The 22,700-nt window shown below is 60.2% G+C and overlaps 1 protein-coding gene across 21 annotated transcripts in view; it reads left to right on the top strand.

The window, feature by feature from the left end:
* CAMTA1 (calmodulin binding transcription activator 1) overlaps positions 1–22,700 on the top strand; it is an 843,852-nt gene that overhangs the window by 776,152 nt on the left and 45,000 nt on the right. For all 21 annotated transcript variants that reach the window (XM_070079358.2, XM_070079345.2, XM_070079359.2 and 18 more), the window contains one exon: positions 2,641–2,775. In XM_070079358.2, coding sequence (XP_069935459.2) covers positions 2,641–2,775 — 135 coding nt within the window. The remainder of the gene's footprint in view (positions 1–2,640; positions 2,776–22,700) is intronic.

Below are 22,700 nucleotides of genomic sequence, written 5' to 3'. Positions count from 1 at the left end.
CCACAGCATGCCAGGCACTGACCTTGGCATGAAAAGCAGGACAGACCCGGGGTCCCCGGTCTCATGAAGGGGGACAGAAAGGCAACAGAGTGGTGGCCAGGCCAACCAGTGAGCGCCGTTCTCTCCGCGGCAGCACACGCCTGGGAGGAGGGAGGCTCCTGGTAGCTGAGATGCAGCCAGTGATGGGAAGGGAGGCGGGGGAAGTCCAGGCCAGACAGATGGTGGAGAGGTGCAAAGACACAAGAGGTACCCAGAGTGACTGACTCCAGCCCCCTAGGACATCATCCAGAGGGCACGCAGGGGCCATTTATGTTGGAAGGGGTCAGACAACCTGGTACAAGAAGTGGCACGCACTCCTCGGCCAGGCAAGTCCATTGCCAGCCGCAGGTGGTAGGTGGACAGTTTCACACCATGCTGCCTTCACCCTGCTCTGTGACAGGCTGACCCAGCCTAAGGCATCTGGGATGGCCTTGCTGCACGGCCCGCAGGGCTGCTGGGTGTGGGGGGGGCTCTGGAGCCAGAGGGGCAGGGCCGGCAGCAGAAGTGTGGTGTGTCAGGGAGGGAAACATAAAGCTGATGGCTGGATGGTTGGTGTGGTGGAAAGACTTGAACGTGGTGAGGTTGGAGAAGGTGGCAAGGACCAAGAATAAATGACGCCTCAGTCGCAGGACGGAGCCCGGTTGGAGTTTCCGTGCAGTGGGAGGCTGTTAGTTTCACGTGGGGGGGTTACGTCTCAGGGAGATGGTTCTGCGTGTGCGGGGGCATGGATCACCAGGAGGAAGAACGGAAGCAGGGCGACCGTAGGAGCCGCTGGGCAGAGGGCTCGCTTTTCATCTTGCCTGGCTCTTCGGCAGTATTCTCCCACTGCTTTCCTGCAGGGGCGTGCAATACAGTGCCCCCCCTCCCCGACACCGTCCCAGCAGGAGCAGGGGTCACGTGTGCTGGCGCTGACCTCAGCAAGTCCAGGCAAGAAATGACCGCAGCTCGGACTAGAGCAGTATCAGTGGAGGCAGAGGGAAGGGTGGCGCCAGGACCCAGGATGGGCTGAACCCGGGGAGGCAAAGAGCAAGCCGAGGAAGGCCCCGGGTGCTAGACCGGCACCCAGGTCACCGCATGGCCTCTGTCCTCCGTCTCTCTGGGGAAGCAAGACAGCCTCGGAGTCTGCCACCATCCAGCGTCGCCACAGGATGCGCAAATGCCAGGGGTTGGTGGAGGAAGAGCGGCAGTGAGGAGCGCCCTGGCTGGGACTTCTGGCACCAGAGAAGCCTCCAGGTCCCTAGAGGCCCCCTGAGGCGGCTCACTGTGAGGAGTAGGGCTCAGCGGGGGGCGGGGGAAACCGCCCTTCCTTCCTGATGGTAAACCAGACAAATCTCTGGGGATGGCGAGTGCCCACAAGCCTGGAGACCTGCCCAGTGGCGCTGTCAGAGCCACAGGAGAGCCTGGACGTGGCTGTCGATCCCCAACCAGAGGGGCCCCACAACAGGTCCTCTGGTTAAGGCTGCAGCCTGGGTTGCGAGACCCAGCCAGGGTGGGAGGCACAGGGGAACCCCCAGGTGACTGGCAGGCGTGGCAGCCTGCAGCCTTACTGTGTCCACCTGGGAGGGACAGACGCCCCTGGCTGGTGAGTTGGTTTTCTCGTGGGAAGTGGGACCTGCAGATGTCCTCTGGGGAAAGCTGAGCTCTCCTGTGTCCCGGGGAGCAGCTGACTTGGACTGCGTCCTGAGTCTGGGAGCGCCTCCGAAAGCCAAGAGCCCAGACAGTAACGCGATCCTCGGGTGTGTCCTCCCTGGAAGTCCGAGCTGGGGACGCCCTGGTTGTTGGTATCTGGTGCCCCAGAAAAGCAGGGCGCAGAGCACTGAGCCAGGGGCCTGCACACCCACCACTGCCCCTGGGCTGGCTTTGGGGGCCACAAGATACAGCAGCGGCCTGACCCTGAACTGGAGCAGGTCTCTACCACGGGCTGGCTTTCCTCCCGCCCACAAGGAGGACGTCTTATTCACGAGTTCTACGCATCCAGTGTTGAGCCTTGTGTCTTGAGCCTGTGTCAGGGCCAGACCTGCCCCGTGAGAGCTGCAGGCTGTGCAAATGTCAGGGGACAATGGAGTCTGGCGTTGAGGCAGGGGCCGGCTTCAAGCCAGCATCTGGGGCCTCCCGCGCCAGCCAGGGTCCATCGTAGCAGGCACGGTTGGAACTCTCGCTTCCATCTGGGAGGCAGAGGGACTTCTAGAAATCCATGGAATGCCACATTAAAGGAGTCAGGCCGTGCTTTTAGGAAAAGATGAAACAACAGAAGTGGGCACAAGGGAGTCCAAAGCAAATGTACATGAAGCCCACACAGGACAGACACGAAGAGAGGGGAAGTCAGCCAGCCACCGTGTGAAAGGTGGCACTCGTTCCTTCATTCCCCTATTCAGCCAATCCGTGCCTCCACCCAGCAGCAGAGGCGCAAGTGGCGGCTACAGTACAGAGGGGCGCGGTGACCACGGGGCACCTGGCTGCATCTGGGGGACCAGAGAAGGTTCCTGGAGGCAGCAGCTTTGCCTCCTCGGGGCACAGGCTGGGACGAGGGCAATGGTGACCTCGCGGGTCCTGGTGGTGCCCGCCCACCCCCGCCCTGACCTCTGTCTCTTTTGTTTTCAGCCCATGACACTGGTCTTGTGACCCTACAAGTTGCCTTCAACAACCAGATCATCTCCAACTCGGTGGTGTTTGAGTACAAAGCCCGGGCCCTGCCCACCCTCCCGTCCTCCCAGCACGACTGGCTGTCACTGGACGGTAAGAACCATGCTCCTGTACCTCGCCGGGCACCAAGGGAGAGGGACACTCGGGGACCCTGTGTACCACCTGTGGGAACAAGAAAACAAGGAAGCACCCAGAACGGGGGAGTGGCTGTCTCTGGCCACCGGCTGGCCCCAGCCTCAATCTGGGGAGCAGAGAGGTCCCTCTCTGGACAGACCCCAAGCAGCAAGGTCTAAGCACCTGCTGCGCCCATCCTGGGCTGTTGTCATGGAAACCACAGGAGGCCACCGCCCAGCCCCACTTCTCCGGAAGCTTCGGGAGCAGCTCTGGCCTGGGCTGCTTTGGGATTTGGGGGCCTGGACAGTCTGAGCTCTGTGTTGAGTACTTTCTTTAGAGGTAACTAGCCAAACCTCATGGGCGGCCTCAGATACCTATCTGCCCTGCTTTGGCTGTTTTTCCTTAAGCCTGTGCCATGGACAGCCTCCCCGAGAAGCCTGGGAACAAGACTGTGGCAGAAGGCTAGAGGAGCCCCTGAGGGCAAGGGAGGAGGCAGCCACTGGGGTTGGCGGGGGAGGCTCTGCAGAGCAAAGCTGCCGAGGACGGGCGGGCGTCCCGGCGTCAAAGGCTGCCCTTCCCACATGGGCACTGAGCCCACTCTGCTCTCTGCCCTGACGGTGCAGCAGGAGGGATGGCTGTCGGTGACCTTGGGTGGTGCTGGACAGCTCAGCAGTTGCAGCGTTGGGGTCTTGGCTAAGCCCAGTTGGGGGTCTCCTGGGTGGGGTTCCCTAAGCCCCTCTCCTACACCCACAGCAGCCCCTTGCCTTCTCATCTCCTAGGCTTCCCCTGTTGCCACTTCGGTCCATGCCCTGCAAACCCTCCCTGGTCCATCCAGGGTGCAAACCTCGGCCTCATCCCAGACCCTGCCCCAGCCATGCAGGGTGCCCAGCAGCCACCCTGGCCGGTGAACCCTCAGGAGCTATTCCCAGAGGTAGCCTTGGGTCAGCAGGCGTCTGCACCCTGGCAGAAGCTGCCTGGGAGCCCCGTGCTGGTCCTGGCAGCATCCCTGGCCGAGGCTAGAGCCAGCTAGGGTTGTGCCGATGACCTGCAGGATGTAACAGAGAAGGGCAGGGTGACCAGGGTTCCCGTTCAGGAAATCCGGTTTCGGTTTTGCAGAACAAACCCGAGATAGGAGCAGAGAGCTCTCCCTGAGTGACCCAGTCGGCCTCACCAGGGTGACCTGAAGGATGTGGGGACCGGGGTAGGACCCTGACTGGGAGAGGGAGGCTTCTCTGGGGGCATGGTCTCAGCCAGGCAGGGCCTCAGGACACAGGAAACACATGCCAGCCCCTGGAAGCCCAGAGGGCCAGCTGTGCTCCCCACCCATGGCGGGAGGGTTGCTGTGGTCCAGCCACTGCAAGGGGAGACTTCATGCAGACACACCCCTGAGTTCCCCCTGGGATGGGCCTGGTGCCCAGCGGGGCCCCTGCCCCCCAACAGTCCCCTCCTCCATGACTTCGGAGCCCTAAGCTCTATAGTGCCCCCAGACGCTATGCTCCCACCCTTGGCTTTGGCGGTGGGAGCAGCGGGACCCTGAGACCCCACCTTGTTACTCTGAATGAACACAGGTGACACACCACTCCAGGACCCCGTCCCCAGCCCTTCGCCAGCCTGGGAAGCAGCCCGGGAGGTGGGGGTGGGGACTGTAGTGCCGCACCCAGAGCTTGGGGGACAACGGGACAGCAGAGCGGGGGTCCCGGGCTTCCGGCCAAGCCCTGGCCGGCGGTGAGCTTCATGCCGGGGCAGACGCCGCAGTGGCTGGCATTGGCCAGCGTGCCTCTGCTGCCCCTGCTGACCCCGCCACCCAGGGCCCCCGCCGTGCTAGTCCCACGGCGCCCTGCGCAGGGCTGGGGCGTGGCAGCGCAGAGCGCGGGAGCCGGGGGACTGCGGCGCCAGCTAAGTGGGGCGCCGTGGTGGCGCGCGTGCACGCCCAGAAGGCGCGCACGGAGCCTGGCGCGCAGCCGCAATGCGGGGCCCCTAATCCCCGTAGAAAGGCCGGCGGCGCGCAGGGCCGGAGGGCGCTGGGCTGGCTGCGGCGACTGCGGCTGGACAGCGGGTTCTGGAGGGCCCGCAGCCCCGGGGGAGGGCCGCGCGGTGTGCGGAGAGCTGGGGGCTTGGGTCCACGTCGCCCGCCTGCCAGCCGTAGCGTCCCTGCGCTCGCTGCGCTGCTCTGTGTCCTGGGGTCGCCCTCGGCCCACCCCTCACCCCAGGGTGGGGGCGGTTTGGGGACTTGAATTTCTGTCTCGGTCTGACTGAGCGGCGGGTTTGTTTGCCAGGCTAAGGGCCGCTGGGGCTCACGGGTTCCTAGTGTAGGGAACGCGCGCGCGCACACACACACAAACACACACACACACACACACAGCAGCTGCAGCTCGGTCTTTGTCCCCGCAGCGGTCTTTGTCCCCGCAGTGCAGTGTCTGTCCCATGGTGCAGCATTTGTTGATGGAGCCCCGCCCAGCGGCGGACGATTGTCCCCGTGAAGGGGTCATGACGCAGGGACCTCCCCCACAGCCCCCAAATATCTGGGGCGCAGCCATCCAGGCAGACACCTGGCGCGGGGAGTGGGGGTGGGTGGTGGCGCGGCCGCAGAGGGGGAGCCCAGAGCTGCAGCGCCTGGAGCAGACCGTGTAGGCTCCTCCCTCCGTTGTGAGTTGGAGGGGACAGAGGCAGGGTCCCATTGTTAAGCACTGTATTTGTGACCCGAACGCATGCGTGCACATGAGAAGAGCTTAGTCCGGCCTGGTGACCAGGAGGGCTTCTGGGGGGAAGTGACCGTCCTGGTGAGACCTGTAGCCTGAGCAGGCATCAGCCTGGCTAGAAGGAAGGGAAGAGTCTGCCTAGAGGAGGGGTAGCATGGGACAGAGGGGAGGGGCGGGAAGGGCTGGCTGCCATTGGCCAGGGCTGCCAGGCTCCAGGTGCAGATTCAGGACAGACCCCGTCCCCACCTGACTCCAGACCCTTGTGTAGGAGCCCTGGGAGGTGTGAGCAGGTCTGCGGGTCTCTTCTCTTCCAGTGGGAAGTAGGCAGGTCCACAGGGTTTACCCCGAGACGGTTTGAGGGGAGCCCCTGGGACATGTCACTGTCTGCAGTGGGTCCCAGGGGCTCCAGCAGCTGGGGCTGTGCTGGGCTCGGCTCGGGGAGGACTTGCTGCTGTTTAGACTGTCTCGCCTGTGCCTGTGTTTGCAAAGGGAAGAAGCCCAGACCGTTCAACACTGCAGCCCCGGGGCTGTGGGGGTGGGGCAGGCCTCTCCGGCCAAGGGCACCTGGGGCACCTCTGAGTGACCCCTGTCCCTGCAAGGCCTGTGGGCCCTGTCCTCGCTCTTCCTGCGTCAATCTCACTCTGCTCAAGGCCATGTCCAGAAGGCTCCGGGTCCGCTGTCCCCACCCCCACCCCGGCCCCCTTGTCCAAAGCCCACTAAGCCGCTTATCTTCAGCCTCTGAGTCCCCTGCCCGGTGAGAGGATTGGAGTGAGACAAGGATGCAGCTTTCCTGGGCTTTGCCCACTCACCTGGGGGCTGGTGTCCTGGTGACCTGGGGGAGGGGCGAAGGGCCTTGCCACCCAGGCAGAGGGGGCCATGGGCTGGGGGAGCTGCCACCTCACCCTCCGAGTGCCTGCTTTTTGTGCAGCTCCCAGGGCGATGGAGGCACTAACAGGCCCTGCAGATGCCCACAGAGGACGAATTCCAAAGGCCTAGCTCTTCCCCGGTGATGCCGGAGGGAGGGGCCGAGCCGAAGGGATTTAGTTGGTAGATGATTGTAACTGTCCGTGTTTCACTAAATCAAATACAGTTTGCTGTGTGGCGTAAAACACCAACTTCCCAAGAACATTTAAGAAGGAGAAAGCTGCTAATCACAGCTGACAGCCGCCGCCCCCCCCCCATCTTCCCCTGGGGGGCTGCTTCGGGGAAGTTGGAGAAGTCCTGCCTGTAAGTAAGAAGGCAGCGGGAGGAGAACTTTCTGGACTCCACCGGGAGTGAGGTCTGGGGCTAACAAGCAGGTTGGCTCCTGGCCCTGTGCTTACGCTGTGTGCCTTATGGTGACCTGAATGACATACGTGGTGACATCTGTGTGCCGTGGTGGCCTAGGGCACACATGTGGCAGTAGCAGAAGCCATTTGGCCTGGTCTTTATTTATTTTTTTTTAAGATTTATTTATTTGAAAGGCAGAGTTACAGAGAGAAAGGGAGAGACAGAAAGAGAAAGAGAACTTTCACCGGCTGGATCATTCCCCAAATGGCTGCAGTGGCCAGGGCTGGGCCAGGCCTAAGCCAGGCCAAAGCGCTTGGGCCATCTGCTGCTGCTTCCTCAGGCCCATTAGCAGGGAGCTGGATCAGGAGTGGAGCAGCTGGGGCTAGAACTGGTGCTCATATGGGATGCCGGCATTGTGGGCAGCGGTTCACCTGCTGTGCCACAGAGCGGGCCTCCTGGTCTTTTTGGTCGATGTGCAATACTTGTGCATATGCACGGCATGCCCTGTGCTATCCAGTACACAGACGCAGAGTGATAAGCAGATCAGGATAACTGACGCGCCTGTTGCCTCAGATGTTGCATCAGTTCTGTGCGTCGCGATGTTGAAAAACACTTTCTCCTAACTTTATGCAATTGATGATTGGCTGTTGTCAGCCAGTTACCCTACTGCGCCAGGGGACGTGGGAGCTTGCCTGTACCTGTTCACGTCCTCCATCCGTCCCTCCCTGTCCCGTGCCCTTTCAAGCTGTGTGAGCCTGTCTTAACTGAAGCTGGTGGCAGGAGGAGTGTCCTCTGAGCCCAACCAGTGCCTTGCTCCAAAGCCCGAGGCCGCTCCAAATCAGTCTCCTCTTCTCTGTGGGGTCCACGACATCATGGGTTGGGGTGGGTCCTGCTCTCCTTCCTTAGCACCCTGGGGGTCGGGTCGTGGCTGCTGCCGGCTGGAGGGAGTCAGCGATCAGGACTTCCTGGGAGCCAGCTGTTGCCCCTGAGCCGGAGACCAAGACACTTCCGGGGAGGCGACTTCCGGCCGTTCGCAGCGGGGACAACATGGAATGGATCCACAGGAGCTCCCCTGTGTGGCGGGGAGTGGGTCACCTTGGTGCTGGGCCTCACCCAGCCGCCTCCTGGCAGTGACAAATGGCACCCTGCAGAAAAGCAGCCCTGAGGAGAGAGCGCAGGCTCTGCAGAGGCCGAGGAGGCTGTCGGGGTGGGGGGCAAAGCAGATTCCGCGGAGGGAGTCTTGGGGTGCGGGCAGGGCGGGCTGCTCCTGTGGGACTGGCTGCCGTTCTTCCGTTCCGAACTTTGAAGGTGAGAGGCTCAGGCCCTCGAGTGGGCGACACTCGCCAGCTTCCCCTCCACCACTGCGCGATTTCCCAGGCTGCTGTGCACATCCCAGGAGGTGCATGGCTCCAAGCAACATTGACCCCTCCCAATGCTGAAACCCAGGGGTGGCCAGGGCCACACCCCTGTGAAGCTGAGCCCTCCTTGCCACTCCAGCTGCAGGCACTGCTGCCGGCCGTGTCCATCCTTGGCGTGTGGCCACAGGACTGTCTGCACTGTCACGTGGCTGTCTTCCCTCGGTGGGTGTCTCAGGGTCACTGGCCATCCATGTAGGGCCCATCCTATCCAGGAGGAATTGGTTTTAACTAACTATATCTGTAACTAATTACAAAGACAACGGCCACACACAGTCCTACGCTGAGCTTCTGGGTGGACCGGCGCACTTGGGGGATGCTACCTGACCCAGCACACTGTCTCTTGAGGCATGTCCCCAGGAGAATTCAGAGCAGCAGCAGGGGGCACGGCCCTGGCCCCCAGGCCGTGCTGGGGAAGCCTGCTGAGCGTTTGTTGTACACGGGGCTGACTCTGGCAGGCAGTGTGAGGACTGAGCCACTGTCCTGTGGCCTCTTTCAAGGAGAGGACCAGGACATGCAGCCGCCATCCACACTGAGTGCTGATTCTGTGAGCAGTGGGACAGGTGTGGGGAAGGGGACCCCAAGTGCTGGAGACAGACTCCTGCCCTGGAGGGGCTGCCCAATGGCGCCTTCCTGCTGGGACACTCAGGGACAGCTGTGGGGCAGCAGGGTGGACTGGGCGTTGGCCTCCGGCTCCGACCTCCCGCTTCTACCCTGCACACACACGCCAGCCGGCCCGGTCCTTGCCAAGGCCACAGCAGTCTCTGTTGACTCCAGGGCCTGTCCAATTCTCGTTTGACTTGAAGACTGGACACCTCTGACCTCAGTGACCGCCTCCTCCCCTCCCCCGGTGGAGCCCTGGGTCTGCACTCTCCCATCCATCCATCTCCCTCCACCTGCTCCCACTGCTCCTCCTTCTGGAATGTTCCTGAATGGGCCACACATCCAGCTCTCTCCTGAGCTGCTCTCCTCCCCCGCCCATTCTGTTGGGGCTCCCTCCCCGTGCAGAGCTCTTTGCCCTAGCAACTGCAGTGGCTGCTCCTTTGTATCTCAGATCTGGAACCATCCATCTCGCCACCCATAGAACCGTGCACTCAGATAGCCTGGGCAAGCCAGCCTGTCCCTGACGGGCCTCCCAGGTGTTCGTGTGACCCCACACGCTGCTCCCCACCCCTGCACTCCTGCAGCCTCCCTCACCTGAACACAGAATCCCAACGCAGCCACTGGCGTCATCCCCGAGACCTGTGCCTGCTCCCGGCCTCCCCTCTCTCAGCACAGCTTGGGACTTCTTTCCTTGATTTCTCACACATACGTTGTTTCCCTCCGTCCTCTCTCCACCACCACAACTCAGCCCCCAAATAATCTCACATGCGCTAACCTGTAAACCTGTCCCTGGAGGCTGCTGTGCGCAGGTGGCTGCTCTGGGCCCTGGGGCGTCCGGATTCTTGGGGCGTTCGTGTGCTAGTGGGGGAGAAAGACAGCAGATGAGACGCAGAGGGAAGATCAGGCTGTGCTACATGCTGGCCAGGGACCTGGAGCTGGTGTTCTGGGAGAGGCTGCCTCTGAGTTGGGAGGTTAGAGGAGGCCCCTAAGAGAAGGCTGTTGGCACTGGGACAGGAGTGACAGGAAGGAGCCAGCCCCACCCGCTGGGGTCACGGGAAGAACAGTGGGGGCAGGAGGAGTAGCGGGGAGACCGTGAGCCTGGCACGTGTTGGAGGAGCTGTCACGAGAATCAAGGAAGGTGGAGGGGAGTGAGAAGGGACCAGGGGCACCAGCAGGGGCCAGGCCACACGAGGGCCGTCAGCCAAAGCAGCAGGCTGAGGTTGCATCCTGAGGCCAGTGGGGGCCATGGGAGACACGTGGCCACACTCAGGTTTTCAGGGCCACTGCGTGGGGAATGAGTTGTGTCTCCACTCGCAGGCTGTGCCGTCAAACGTCAATGGCGCTGATGAGGTTGCACTGAGGGACACAGTGGGAGGGTAGGGATGAAGCCCAGGGTCCCGCCAATGATTTGGAAGTGGAGCGTGAGAGAGAGGATGATGACCATGTGGCACCTGGATGTGGACTTGGACAGCCAGAAGTCTGTGGCTCCCTTGTTTCCTGCAATGGAGAAGGTTCTGGAAGAGGTGGGGAGTCTGGGGAAAAAGGGAATCTAGAGTTTGGTTTGGGCCGCGTCAGGACTGTCAGCCTTGGCGGACGTGCCAAGTTCATGGGCGGCATTCACAGCCTGGAGGCCAAGAAGAGACCAGAATGAGGCCAGGAGTTGGCGTCAGCTGGTGGGTGGTCCTCAAAGTCATGGCTAAGTGCTGTGCATAGATGCAGCAGAGTCCCCCATGGGCCACCCCCATGTGGGGGTCGAGCAGAAGAGGTGGAGCAGCTGGCGCGATGGGAGGATGGCCAGGAGGGAGTGACCCCACGGAGGCTAAGCAGCCACCTCGAGGGCAAGAGCCGGGTCAGCCAAGTCGAGTGCCAAGCAGAGCGGCTGGAAGTGTGTCCCAGATGGAACCCCCGTGGGAGGCTGGGAGAGAAGGGTGTGCTCCAGGAGTGTGAAGAACTCAGAAGCGGCTGAAAAATCCAGAAAAGCTGGTGCCAAGCCCATCTCCCGGCTCAGGGCTATGGCTCTCATGGTCAGGAGAGCAGGGGTCTCTGGGATGCTGACCTGGCCCAGGACACCCTGCCCATCCCTGAGCCTCAGCCCACTCCTGTGTGGTGGGAGGGGAGGCCCCAGTCCTGCTCTCCCTGCCTTCCTTCGGTGTCGGTCCTGCACAGTTTTATGGGTCTGTGGGCTCCAGGAAGGTGGCCTTCCTGTCCCGGGATCCACGGGTAACCCCACATCCACTGGGGTACAGGAGCTGGAGGTGAGCACCCAGCCAGGAGCACACCGTTCAGCCCCAAGCCGCGTGTGTGATGGTTCCAGCCCCTGAGTGCCGCTTGTCGCTGGCATGCAGGAATCCTGCCTGGGCAGTTACACCCGGAATCGATTACTCTGGCCTCCCAGTATCCTGCCCCGTTGGTGGGGTGTGGGCCATCTGTTCTCCAGAATGCACGGCCTTAAGGAAAGAAAGTCCTCTTGGCAGAGCTAGGGCCCCAGGGATGTGGCCAACCTGGCCTCGGGCTCCCTTGACCTGCCCTCGGATCGGGCTCTCAGAATCCATCTCCCCGGCAAAGAGGGCAGGGGCTGGGCTGCAGCAGTGGGCCTGAAACTGCGAAGGTCGAACAGCAGCAGCCAGGAAGAGAAGAGGCAGAGGCGGGGCAGGGGGGAGGTGGGGAGGGGGCCTCAGGCAGCCTGGGAGAAGACCTGAGCCTGCAGGGCCCTGAGCAGCTGGGAGCAGACACCTCCCACCCAGTCCAGCCCCAGGCAGGACTGAGAAGGCCACACTGAGCCTCCGCCTGGAGCCAAGAGCAAGGCCCTCTCCTTTTAAGAGCTCCTAAAAATACACACGTTTCTCATCCCCTCTGAGCCGCGGGCCACCTTGTCCTCTGCCTCGGACACCAGGACGTCCAAGTGGTCTTTGAAGGTCAAAGACTTGTGCCCTCCACTGCAGGGGCCTGCCGAGTGTGTCTGTCCCTGTGGACTTGGGGTCCTTAGTGCTGGGGGGCGGGGCGCAGTGGGGTCCTGTGTTCCCTTCCTAATGGATAGTGGGAGGCGTTGTAAAAACTCAGGGCGGAGTGCAAATCATGGACGTTCCAGAAACAGACTCAGTATGTTAGAGAGTTTACAACTTAAAGAGAACTCGGTTGTCAGTAATCCAGCTCTCCCCTCCTGGAAGGAAGGGCAGCCACTTGCCCCGGGGTGGGGCCTCCTCTCGCCTCCTCGGCCAGCATGCCAGCGCCCTTCCGTCTTCTTCCCCGTCTCCATCCCACGGCCAAGTTTCCAGAAGCCCCGGAAGCCAGGGCACAGACGAGCCGGCTGGAAGCCCCGGGCCACATGACAGACTGTGATGTCTCTGCCAAGGTCAAGGTTTGCCTCCAGTGTCCTGGCTGAAACAGCAGATGCTGTTCTCTGCATTCACACAGCAAGAGAGGGACAGGACCTGGCTCCCACCCTGTGCTCCACGCCCCTGGTGCCGAGGGGCCCAACCTGACATCAGCAGGTGGGGAGGTCCCCACTGGAGTGTCTCTTCTCCTCCCTCAGCCTGAGCGTGCAGGGATGAGAGTAGGGAACCCTGTCCTAGCCCCTCACTCCATTAGGTGGTGTTTCTAAGACCTGGGGACACCTTGTGACACTTGGGTGTATCGACTGGTCCTGAGACACGTGGGAGAGGGAGCAGACTCTCTCTTCCAGCAAAACCCACCTCCTGGCACAGAGCTGCCCCCCCCCCCCCGACAGAGCAGCCGAGACCCAAGTGCTCACCACCTGCAGGCTCTGTCCACCCAGCAACCCATGGGGTCCCCACTGTGTGGACGAGGACCTGGGACACGACTGTGAGCGGGGCGGAGAGCCTGTGTGTGTTGGTCCGACCCCATCGTTTGCTCCTGACACGCACTCCAGGCATGTCCTCCTCGGGGTCTCGTCCCTGTGGCTGGATTTGGTTCAAGTGTCCCAGTGCCCCCTCCACACACGCGAGACGCCTTCGTCACGCTCGGCTCTCCCATCATACCCATCACACTTTGCGGATTCTTCCAACAGCTGTTTTTTTTTTTCTTTGTAATCATTTATTCAACACCTGGTAATGGAGTGAGGCTCTGCTGTGCCAAAGGCTGGGAGTCAGAGCAGACGCCAAGGGCACGTGCAGTCTGTGTGCTCACCAAGGTTACCATCCAGTGCAGGGAAAATCAGGCCTGACCACCACACCCTTGCACAAACGAGCATTCTGGGAGCTGGCATTGGCTTTTCTGGGGGACCTGGGAGGGAGTTCTTGAAGAAACGGTGCTTGAACTGACATCTAAAGGATGAGCAGAAGTTACCTCCCAAACAGGGCAGGCAAGAATATTCCCAGTGAGGGAGCAGTGGTGCCCAGGAGCTCTGGGGGGGGGGGGGACCATCGGGGAGGCCAGTGAGGCTGAGGGAGCCGGAGGGGCCAGATGAGTGGGCCAGCTGTATTGGCTTTATACCCTGGGAGAGGGAAGCCACTAAAGGTTTGAAGCAGTGCCATGGCCAAGAGGTGTACTTGGCTGCTCTGTAGGGAACAGACTGAAAGAAGGGGGAGTCAGTAAGAGTAGACCAGCTACCTTCCAGGCCAGAGACTGTTGGACTTGGTGGCTCTAGGGAGAAGGGGACAGTCGAGAGACATCAAGGAGATGACATGGGAGGGCTTGTGGGTTAGCTGTGTGGGTTCCGTGCCATTCACCTTGAAGAGGACCAGTGGTGAGCAGGGCTGGCCACAAGGGGCTTGTACATCCATGTGCAAGGTCAATGGCAAGTGGATGTGGGCTCCAGAGTTCAGAGATGCAAACAGGAAGGAGAATAGTCTGTGGAATGCTGCATGGAGGTGGCACTGGTTGCAATGGGGCAGTGGAAATGGGTGGAATGGACACGGCGGAGATGACCGCTGAGCCCGGAGGCCAAGGGCTTTTCCTTAACCATCTGCATTCCCCGCGGTCTACCAGAGGTCAGGAACACAGCAGGCTCTCGATGAGCCTTCCGTCCAGGGACAGGTGGCTGACCGGCCAGACCAGTGGTGTCTGTGAGCATCGCTCTCACTGCTGACCGGCTTCAGCGTCAGGCTGCAGTGGCCCTGATGTCCTCCCTGACATCAGAGGCAGGCTGGGGAGGGGGTGCAGAACTGACCAGGCACTGCCACCCCCTGTCCAGTCTCCTTGTCACTGGACGAGCTTCAGCAGTGACCCAGGTCAAGATGCGGGAGCCCCACCCTAAGCTACTTGAGAACCGTGCAGGTCCCCAAGAGCACCCCAGGCCTGGTGGTTCTCCAGGCAGGCAGTGGCAGCCCCTTCCCTCCAGAGGCCACTCTCCAAATCAGCTGTGGGGAGAAGGCAAAGGACAGGGGCTGGAACAGGGAGCTCTGTGCTGCCCTGCCTGTGGCGTCACCATAGCGTCACTCTCCAGGTGCTGACGTGTGGCAGCACGCACGGAGAATTGGAGAATTGCAAACCCAAGGAGCTCATGCACCCCTCAGGGCCCAGAGTGTTTCCTGGGGTTCCATCAGGTAGTTGTGACCGATTGCCCACGTGACCAAGTGACCAGTCTCAGTACTAGCCCCTCCAGAGGCAGCCGGAACCAGGTGCATGACCCAAAGCCTCTCATCTAAATCACTCTGTTAGTGGTTACGGCCTGCTCAGCCCACCCTCAGCCTCACTGTTAGACTGTCCTGCGACCCAGGCGTGACTCTCTCATCGCGCATGGCTGTCCAGGGGGCTCAGCAGCCACCTCCCAGAACAAAGGGACAAAGACTGGACCCTTGCTTTGCAGCATGGTGCCTCCCCACCATCGCCTGCCCGCTCCTCGGTCCAGAGACCAGACTCCCTTTGCTGTCTCTATGGAGGAAGCAGCCTGTCTCCTGCATCCAAGGTGCTTTTGGACCCTGCTGTGTTCGAGCGCTGCCCGATACACGTCTGGGGTAGTGGTGGCAGTTCTCTGGGGCCCAGGGATACATCGTATCCCGAGACAAGTGTGGGCAAAGACTTCTGTCTTCTGCGGAAAATAAAATACCATTTGAAGCTCAAGTTTCCAGGGCAGAGATGGGAAAGCAGCTAGACTGCACATCCGTCGGCCTAAATGTGAAATGAGATGAGAACTTCCAGGAGCCTTCCAGCGCGAAGGTTGTTGTCCCAATGCATTCTCAGTCACGTCTCAGTCACCTGCGCTGTGCGTGGCCCGCACTGCCCTGGCAGCAAACCCGCCTCCCGTCTCCACTGCAGACAGCGCCCCCGGCTCCAGCAATGTTCCCCGTGACTCCGTATTCCCCCATTTGGCGGCTGCAGGGCTGTGTGCAGCTCCCTCCTGCTGCTCTCCCCATCGCTGTCTCCCATGCTGGGAGGAGGCCCTAGACCAGTGTCCCCTCTGCTGTGACCGTCTCCCCCTCCCCCAACACGGATGGGAGTGGACTTGACCTTTCAAATGGCGCCCGGCTGGGTGTGGCCAGGGGTGGAGCCTTCCTACTCAATAATTCACCAGTAAGAGAAAAGGAGCCATGGATGCAGCCTTCGGCCATCTTCTAGGGCACTAGCAATTCAGTGTGACCCTTGAGGACTAGAAGGTTCCTCACTGCTGTCGTTTCTAAGCGTGGTGATGTCTATTGTGACACCGGAAGACCTGGTCCCAGGTCACCTGGGATCAGCTACAGCTGGCAGAAGCAGGTGTGCAGCTGTGAAGGCAGCCCCCTTGGAGGGGTTGAGGATACAGCCCCCCGAGGTCAGGCCCGATGCACTGGGAGCAGCCAGGGCCCTGGGGTTGGAAAACGCCAGATGCATTTATTGGGGGTCTGTCCATCTCTCTTGGAAAGCCACAGGAGAGGGCGAGCTCTGAGCAGGGGGCAGAGGGTGCAGCTGGAAATCTGAAACCCCAGAGCCCGCTGGGGCCCTGGAAGACACCCTCCCTCCCGTTTTCTCTTCCCGGTAGGAAAGTGAGTGGGTGCTCCTCTACTGGGTGAGACACCCTGGCACTGTTGCAAGTCCCTTGAAAGCCGCTTGAGGCTGGAGGCTGGCTGGGTGGGGCTGTGTCACCTGTCCCCTGTCCGGAGACATAGACGCAGGGGCAGCAGAGCCAGGCTGGACTCTGATTCCACTTCATGGGTCCCAGGGCCAGGAGGGGCCAGCCTGCGTCAGGTGTGGCTGCAGTAGGAGGGGCCACTGAGGGAAAGCGATCAGTGGTGCCGAGGAGTGGCCCCCGGGGGCTCACAGATACGTGAGACACCTGTGCTTTCTCCCGGCTGGCGCTGGTTTTCTCCATCGGGGACTTCAGCATCTGGGGTGTGTGCAGCTCTGCCCAGACTGAACTGTGAGCCGCGTCCCCAGCGCCCGAGGCGGCTGTCCCTCCCAGTGCAATGCACATTTGTGGTCTTCCTTGTCGAGTGCTGCTTTTCTGCTTGGTAGCACAGCGTGTCTAGTCCTCTCGTGCTCACCGTCTCAGGGAACAGCTAAGCTGCTCCCCGCGAGGGGAACTCAGCAGCTGACTGTGGCCGTGAGGACGGTGATCGTGAAGTGGTTTCCCCACGTGTCTGGATCTTTGAACCCCTCGTAACCAACAACAAAACAGAATGAGTGGTATCAATTAGCGAGACGGCACGCCAGGGCAGTGTTACTGCACGCGTCTTTTGAGTCTACCTCTCTGATCAAAATGCCCGTTCACGGTTGTGACTCCACTGCGCTATGGGGCGTGCGGCTTCCTGTTTGAGGGCTCTGCTGGGTTTTCTTGCCTCTTGGAAGGGCTGGACAGCAGCCCCAGGGCACCTGTGGTGCTGGCTCAGGCCTCAGGAGTTCTCCTGGCCTCATCTCCAGGAGTATTGTGGGAAGTTGGAGCTGGGGGAGGCTGTGGAGTGCGCAGGCTCTGCCAGGAGAGTCCTCGAGCCCCTCACCAGGGCAAGGAAGCTCGGAGGAGTGGGGATTCGTGCTAAGGAGGAGCTCATCTTAGTCCACAGGTGCAGGCTGGGCTGGCTGGGACCCCTGAGTTAAACCAGCACGTGCTGGGCCTGGGTCCCCTCTCCCACCCCAGCTTCTCGTGGATGGCTACCGAGTCGGGTTCAGTCAGGGCACCTGTGCCCAACTGTGAGATCGCCACCCACGCCTCGGGCACCCCAGCCAGCTCCTGTGCACAGGAAGCAAACCGTGGTGGGAGAGGATCTGCCCCCAAAAGAGCCCAGAGCACGTCACAAAGACCCTTCCTGGGTCTGTCCCCCCAGCCCTCCTTGAGCGACCCCGGGACCTGGGCCGTCCGCTCCCATTCGTTATTCAGTTATTCACAGCCCCGGCTGTGTTTCCAGGAGACACTCCCGCCCCCATTCTGCTGCATCTCAGAGGGGCCAGTGGCCGGTCGTGTCACACAGCTGGGGGCGCACCCTCAGGGCTGTCCCCTGCTCCAGCTCACTGGCTGCTTTATCACCACCCCTTCCCACCCCCGGAGCTTCCTCTGTACTCCCTCAGCACCCTGCTGCCTCCACATCCGCCATCCCCTTCATTAGAGACCCCGCCCATCTTGTCATCACTGTGTGCGCCTAGTACAGGGCGCTGGGGGGTGCCTGCTTCAGCCACCAGAACGAGTTGAGGGGGTTTGCACCAGCCTCTTCCTGCAGCGCGCCCCGTAAGAGGCAACTGTAGGTTCCCAGGCTGAGGACGCAGGCGTCTCCTCCTCCCTCCAGCTCCGTGCTGCCAGCCTTCCTGGCCTGAAGCGTGGCGTGCCTCGGTGGCAAACGCCGGGCCTTCGGACTGCTCTGCCGTCGCTGGCTGTGCTAAATACCCACTGGCGCACAACAGCTGCAGAAGCTGGGCGCCGGCCGCAGGACGTTACCTTCTGTGATGCTGGGCTTGGCCAGGCTCATTCATGCGGCTGCAGCCGTGCGTCCGGTCCTCTCACATCTCCAGGCTCCGGACCCTCTGAGTGTGGCCTTAGGCTATGCTGGACTTAGATTAAACTGGACTCTGGACTTCTAGGAGAGTTGTGTCGGAGTGCAAGTCCATTCCCATTTCCCACAGGAGAAAACCGAGGCTTGCCCCATGGGGAGTCCATGACAGGACCAGAACCGGAGCCTAGGCCGCTGACCCCAGGCTGGGACCCCCTCTGCCCCTCCCTCACACCGGGCAGCCCCAGGGCCCAAACAGGGACATCGGCCACCCAGCTGGAGATGCGTGAGGCTCTCGGCTGAGCTCACCCTTCCGCCCAGGCAGCCAGCCACTGCCACCTTGCAGGGAACCAGGTCAGGGGTGCCGTTCTCTCCGGGGTCTCTGGCAGTAGGAATCTGGCTGACTCAGCCCTGGCCAGAGAAGCACCATTAGGGCCATCTTCTGACCTCCTCCTGCTCTGGGAGTCACTGTCCACATGAGTAGTCCTGGGGCAGGGGCCGTCCACCACGCGCTCCCCTGCCACCGTTCCCCATACAGGGCTGGCACATTCGCAGTGAGGGTTGGCCATCGGGCCCTCTGACCTGTGCCCATCCCCTTCAGCCCGGTCCGCCCTCCATTCTCCACTCTTGTCTTCTCTCTCTTCTCCTGTGTGTGGTGATGGAGGAAGAGGAGGGGCACAGCTTTGTTGAGATGTAATTCACGTTCTGTACAATTTATCTGTGTAAAGTGTACAATGTAAAGGTTTTTAGGGGCAGTGTTTAGCCTAGCAGGTAAGATTCCCGCATCCCACCTGGAGACCTGGGCTCCACACCTGGCTCCACACCTGGCTCCAGCCCTCTGCTAAGGCACACCCTGAGAGGCAGTGCTTTTGGCTCAAGGATTGGGTTCCGGTCACCCTTGTGGGAGACACAGACCGGGTTCTGGGCTCCTGGCTTTGGCTCCAGCCCAGCCCCAGCCATGGTGGGCACTTGGAGTCTTTCACATCAATCAATCGATCAATCAAAGTGTTTTGGTACATTAACAGGGCTGTAGAATCATACCACAAATGAATCGTAGAACATTTTCATCCCCCAAAAAGAAATAAAGAAATCCTTAGCCCCTTAACACTCACTTCCCAGTCCTCTGCAGCTCCTCCCTCTCCCCACTACTATTAATCCACGTCCTGTCTCTAGAAACTGGGCCATCCCAGACGTTTCCTGTAAAGGGATCATCCAGTGTGTGGTCTTCTGGCATGACGATTCCAGGGTTCACCCGTGTTAGCGTGTGTCAGCCCCTCATTCTTTTTGCTGCCTAACGGCTGTCCCTGTGTGCCTGGCCGTCTGCTCTGGGGCGCACAGCTGGGAGCAGGGTTGCTCGGTCACGTGGTAACTGCGATTAACCTTCTGAGGAGCCGCCAGACTGTTTTCCAAAGTGGCTGCACCATTTTACTTTCCCAGCAGCAGTGTGCGAGGACTCCAGTTTGCCCACTCCCCTGCCAGCGCCCGTTCTTGTCCATCCTCTTGATTACAGTTGTGGGCGGGTGTGAAGCTGTCTCACTGAGGGCTGGATTTGCATTTCCTCGGGAGGTTGCTGTCCTCAGAGGCTGAGCAGCTTTTCCTGTCCTTACTGGCCATCTGCAGATCTGCTTTGGAGCATAATCCCAGTCTTCTGCCCACTTTAAAAATTGGGCTATTTTACTTTTCACTTTGGAACTGTAAGAATTGTATTTCTATTCCAAATGCAAGTCCCTTATCAGATATGTGATGTGCAAGTATTTTTCGCCCAGTGATTGCCTTTTTCACTTCTTGATGGTGTCCTTTGAAGCAGAAAAAATTTTAATTTTCATAGACTTCAATTTATCTATTTTTTTTCATTGGTTGATTGTGCTTTTGGTATCATATTTAAGAAGGTGTTGTCAAATCCAAGGTCACAAGGATTTGCCACTGTGTCTTTTGCCGAAAGTTTTGTCATTTTAGCTCCTATGTTTAGACTTTTGTTCTACTGTGAGTTGCTTTTTACATGTGGTGTGAGGTGGGGATTCAACTTTCTTCTCTCTCTCTTTTTTAAGACTTATTTATTTATTTGAGAGAAAGAGAAAGTTAGAGAGAGAGAGAGGGAGAAGCCAAGAGAACCATTGAATCCACTGGTTCACTCCCGAAATGGCCGCAATGGCCATAGTTGGGCAGAACTGAATCCAAGAGCCAGGAGCTTCTTCCAGGTCTCCCACGCGGGTGCAGGGGCCCAAGGACTTGGGTCATCTTCCACTGCCTTCCCAGGCCACAGCAGGGAGCTGGATTGGAAGTGGAGCGGCAGCACCCATCCGGGATGCCGGCACCACAGGAGGAGGCTTAACCCACTTAACCCACTGTGCCACAGCGCTGGCCCCTCAGCTTTTCTTTCACAAGTTGTCCCAGCCCTTCTTGTGGAAGAGACCGGTCTTTCTCCATTGAATTGCCTTGACACTGTACCTGTGGTTTTAGTGGTTTTCACTTATTACCTAAGAGCTGCCGCGGGTATTCATCTCCCACTCATTTTTAGGTTGTCACTCAGTTTGAGCAGAATCCTATGTGATTTTTTTTTTTTGCTTTTACGGGAAGTCAGTATCTGCAGACAGACCCTCGATTTCTTCCCAGACAAGAGAGGTTAGACCACGCCACTGTGACAAACGTTTCAGTCAATGGTTGGTTTCTCCCTCGGGCCGCACGTCCACTGCTGGGGGTAGGGACAGCGCTGTGCATTGTGGCCACTCAAGGACCTAGGGTGGTGGAGAAGATCTCTTTACAAAATCAGGCTTTCACAGTCACCGGGCCCGGGGGGAAAGAACGTGGTGGACAGCTTCTGTCTGTAAGGATGCTGCGACTTTTACTCCGAGTTCATTGGCTGAAGGGAATCCCACGGTCACCTCTCACTTCAGAGGCTGGGGGAGGGACCCCCACGGATGGCAGCTGAACACTTGGTGTGTGGTAGTAACGACTGTTATTCCCTGGTGTGCGGTGAATGAAATCAGCTGACGCGGGCTCTCCATTGTGTGTCTCACACCATAAACACTCTTTGTAGGAAAATCCTTTGTAGAAATTTCCAGACTCTTCCCTTGAATGCTGTGTAAACGCTGGCGTGATGTTTACAGGTGTTTGGAGTGAGGTAGAGTGAGTGCAGGCTGGCAACCTGCAGCCCAGGTCCGCTGCTTCCCAGCCGTGTGGGCTTTGGGCAAGTTCTCCCTGACCTCCCGAAGCCTTTGTCCCATGTCCTGCTTGCGGGAACATTAGCAGCAGCCTGTGGGAGCGCCTCGCTAAACAGCAGACACATCACAGCACCCACCTCCATTAGGAGACCTGGAAGAATGGTTTTCTGCACCTGCTTCAGAGGGTAGAAATTACACTTAGTCTGGCTGCTGCCCTGAGGACTCCCAGCAGTCAAGTTTTCCTTTTCTCTAATTAAAAAAAAAAAAAAATGACCTGGGCAGCCTCAAAGCCTCATAAAAGCCCAGTGTCATCTTGAATCACCAACACGCCATGCCCTTTCATTTTCTGCCTTGGAAGAGAGGCGGGGCCCCCGCGGAGCCGCCACCTGTGGGCACCAGGTCCCAGCACGTCCTTGCTCTGAGCTCCCTGCAGAAGCATTCAGCTCACCCCACCCTGCCCTGTCTTGACTCCCCGTGGCTTCTGGGGTCTGTGGGGACTCAGAGGAGAGCAGGCCTTCCAGGAGAGTGAACCCCGCTGAGGAGCAGGGGACATACCCCGCTCAGAAATGTCACTCAGACTGCCGGCCCCAATCTGCAGCCTTCTGTGCTGCTGTGGCCTGAGCCCACCTGTGTCACACACCCTGTGGGCACCGGGCTGCTGGGGGATGGGAGGGGGCACCTGGGTGCTGTGGCCTGGCCCATGTGTGTCACACACCCTGTGGGCACCAGGCTGCTGGGGGATGGGGGGGCACCCGGGTGCTGTGTCCTGGCCCACGTGTGTCACACGCCCTGTGGGCACCGGGCTGCTGGGGGAAGGGTGAGGGCACCCGGGTTCCGCTGAGGCTCCTGCTGCAGCGGCTGGGCTGCTGGGGGCTGAACCCTGCCTCTGCCTTTTTTGTTTGTTTACAAATGAAAGAACTTCCCAGGGGAGCGGAGACTGGAGATTCCTTCTCCTTAGCGAGGCCCAGTGGCAGGAGGAGGCGCAGGCTACAGTTCTCTGGCACTGGGAGGAAGCCGGCAGGTGTTGCCCGTATGCTGTCCCCTGTGTCTCTGCTGCTCACAATCCGCTCTGAGCAGCTGCGCTGTGCCCAGCCGACACCGTGCAAGGTGCCAGCATGGGTGAGTTTGTTCCGGTTCTCAAGGTTTGGGCTTCTTGCTGTTAGCTAGTAACTTTCACTTTAAAGGCTACTTTTTCCTTCCTGTGTGACATGCATAGGGATGAGGGCACATCTGCTAAGGACGGGGCACCGGCACCGGGGGTGCTCCTCATCTGAAACGAGGAGTGTCAGACTCACGGGGTGGGGTGGAGGCCAGGCCTTCCTGGACAGAGCTGGCAAAGAGCAGGGGTCCGTGTGGCCACAGTGGGGTCGAAGTGGACAGACTCAGCAGGACCGAGTGTCCTCTGGAACGTGTCCGTGCAGGCCCCCAAGTGAAACCACACAGACGCCCTGCCTGCTTTCTGCTGGCAGGTGTGGGTGCGGCCGGGGGCCCAGCCTCCTCCGGACGCCCGCCCTCCGCCCGGCCGCTCACCGCCCATCCCTGCTCGGCTCTGCAGCCTCCGGGGCTGTGCAGAGTGCTGTGGTGGTTTTCCGTGTTTAGGGGACTGGGGTCAAAAGAGAGACTCTGACCCAGATGGCAGGAAGGAGCAGGACAGATTTGTAAAGATGATGGACAACAGGAAGCAACACAGCCCGTGGGTGGGTGGCAACTGAGCAGCAGTGGACACAGAGGTTAGAGGACAGCAAAGGGACCAGGCTGTGCACTGGATACCCCCGGGAAGGCTGCTGGGGTGGTGAGTATCCAGGGCACAGGGTCTCCAAGTGAACACAGCCAGGGCTTGTGGACGTGGAGGTCTGACCGAGGCGTGGACACCGGGATCCGGGGGCCCTGGGGGCTCCTGAACTC

Source organism: Oryctolagus cuniculus, chromosome 7 (genome assembly GCF_051225735.1).
Source record: "Oryctolagus cuniculus isolate XC-2025 breed Fujian yellow rabbit chromosome 7, ASM5122573v1, whole genome shotgun sequence".
In the NCBI taxonomy this organism is placed as follows: domain Eukaryota; kingdom Metazoa; phylum Chordata; class Mammalia; order Lagomorpha; family Leporidae; genus Oryctolagus; species Oryctolagus cuniculus.
This window is presented reverse-complemented; position numbering and strand designations above follow the sequence as displayed.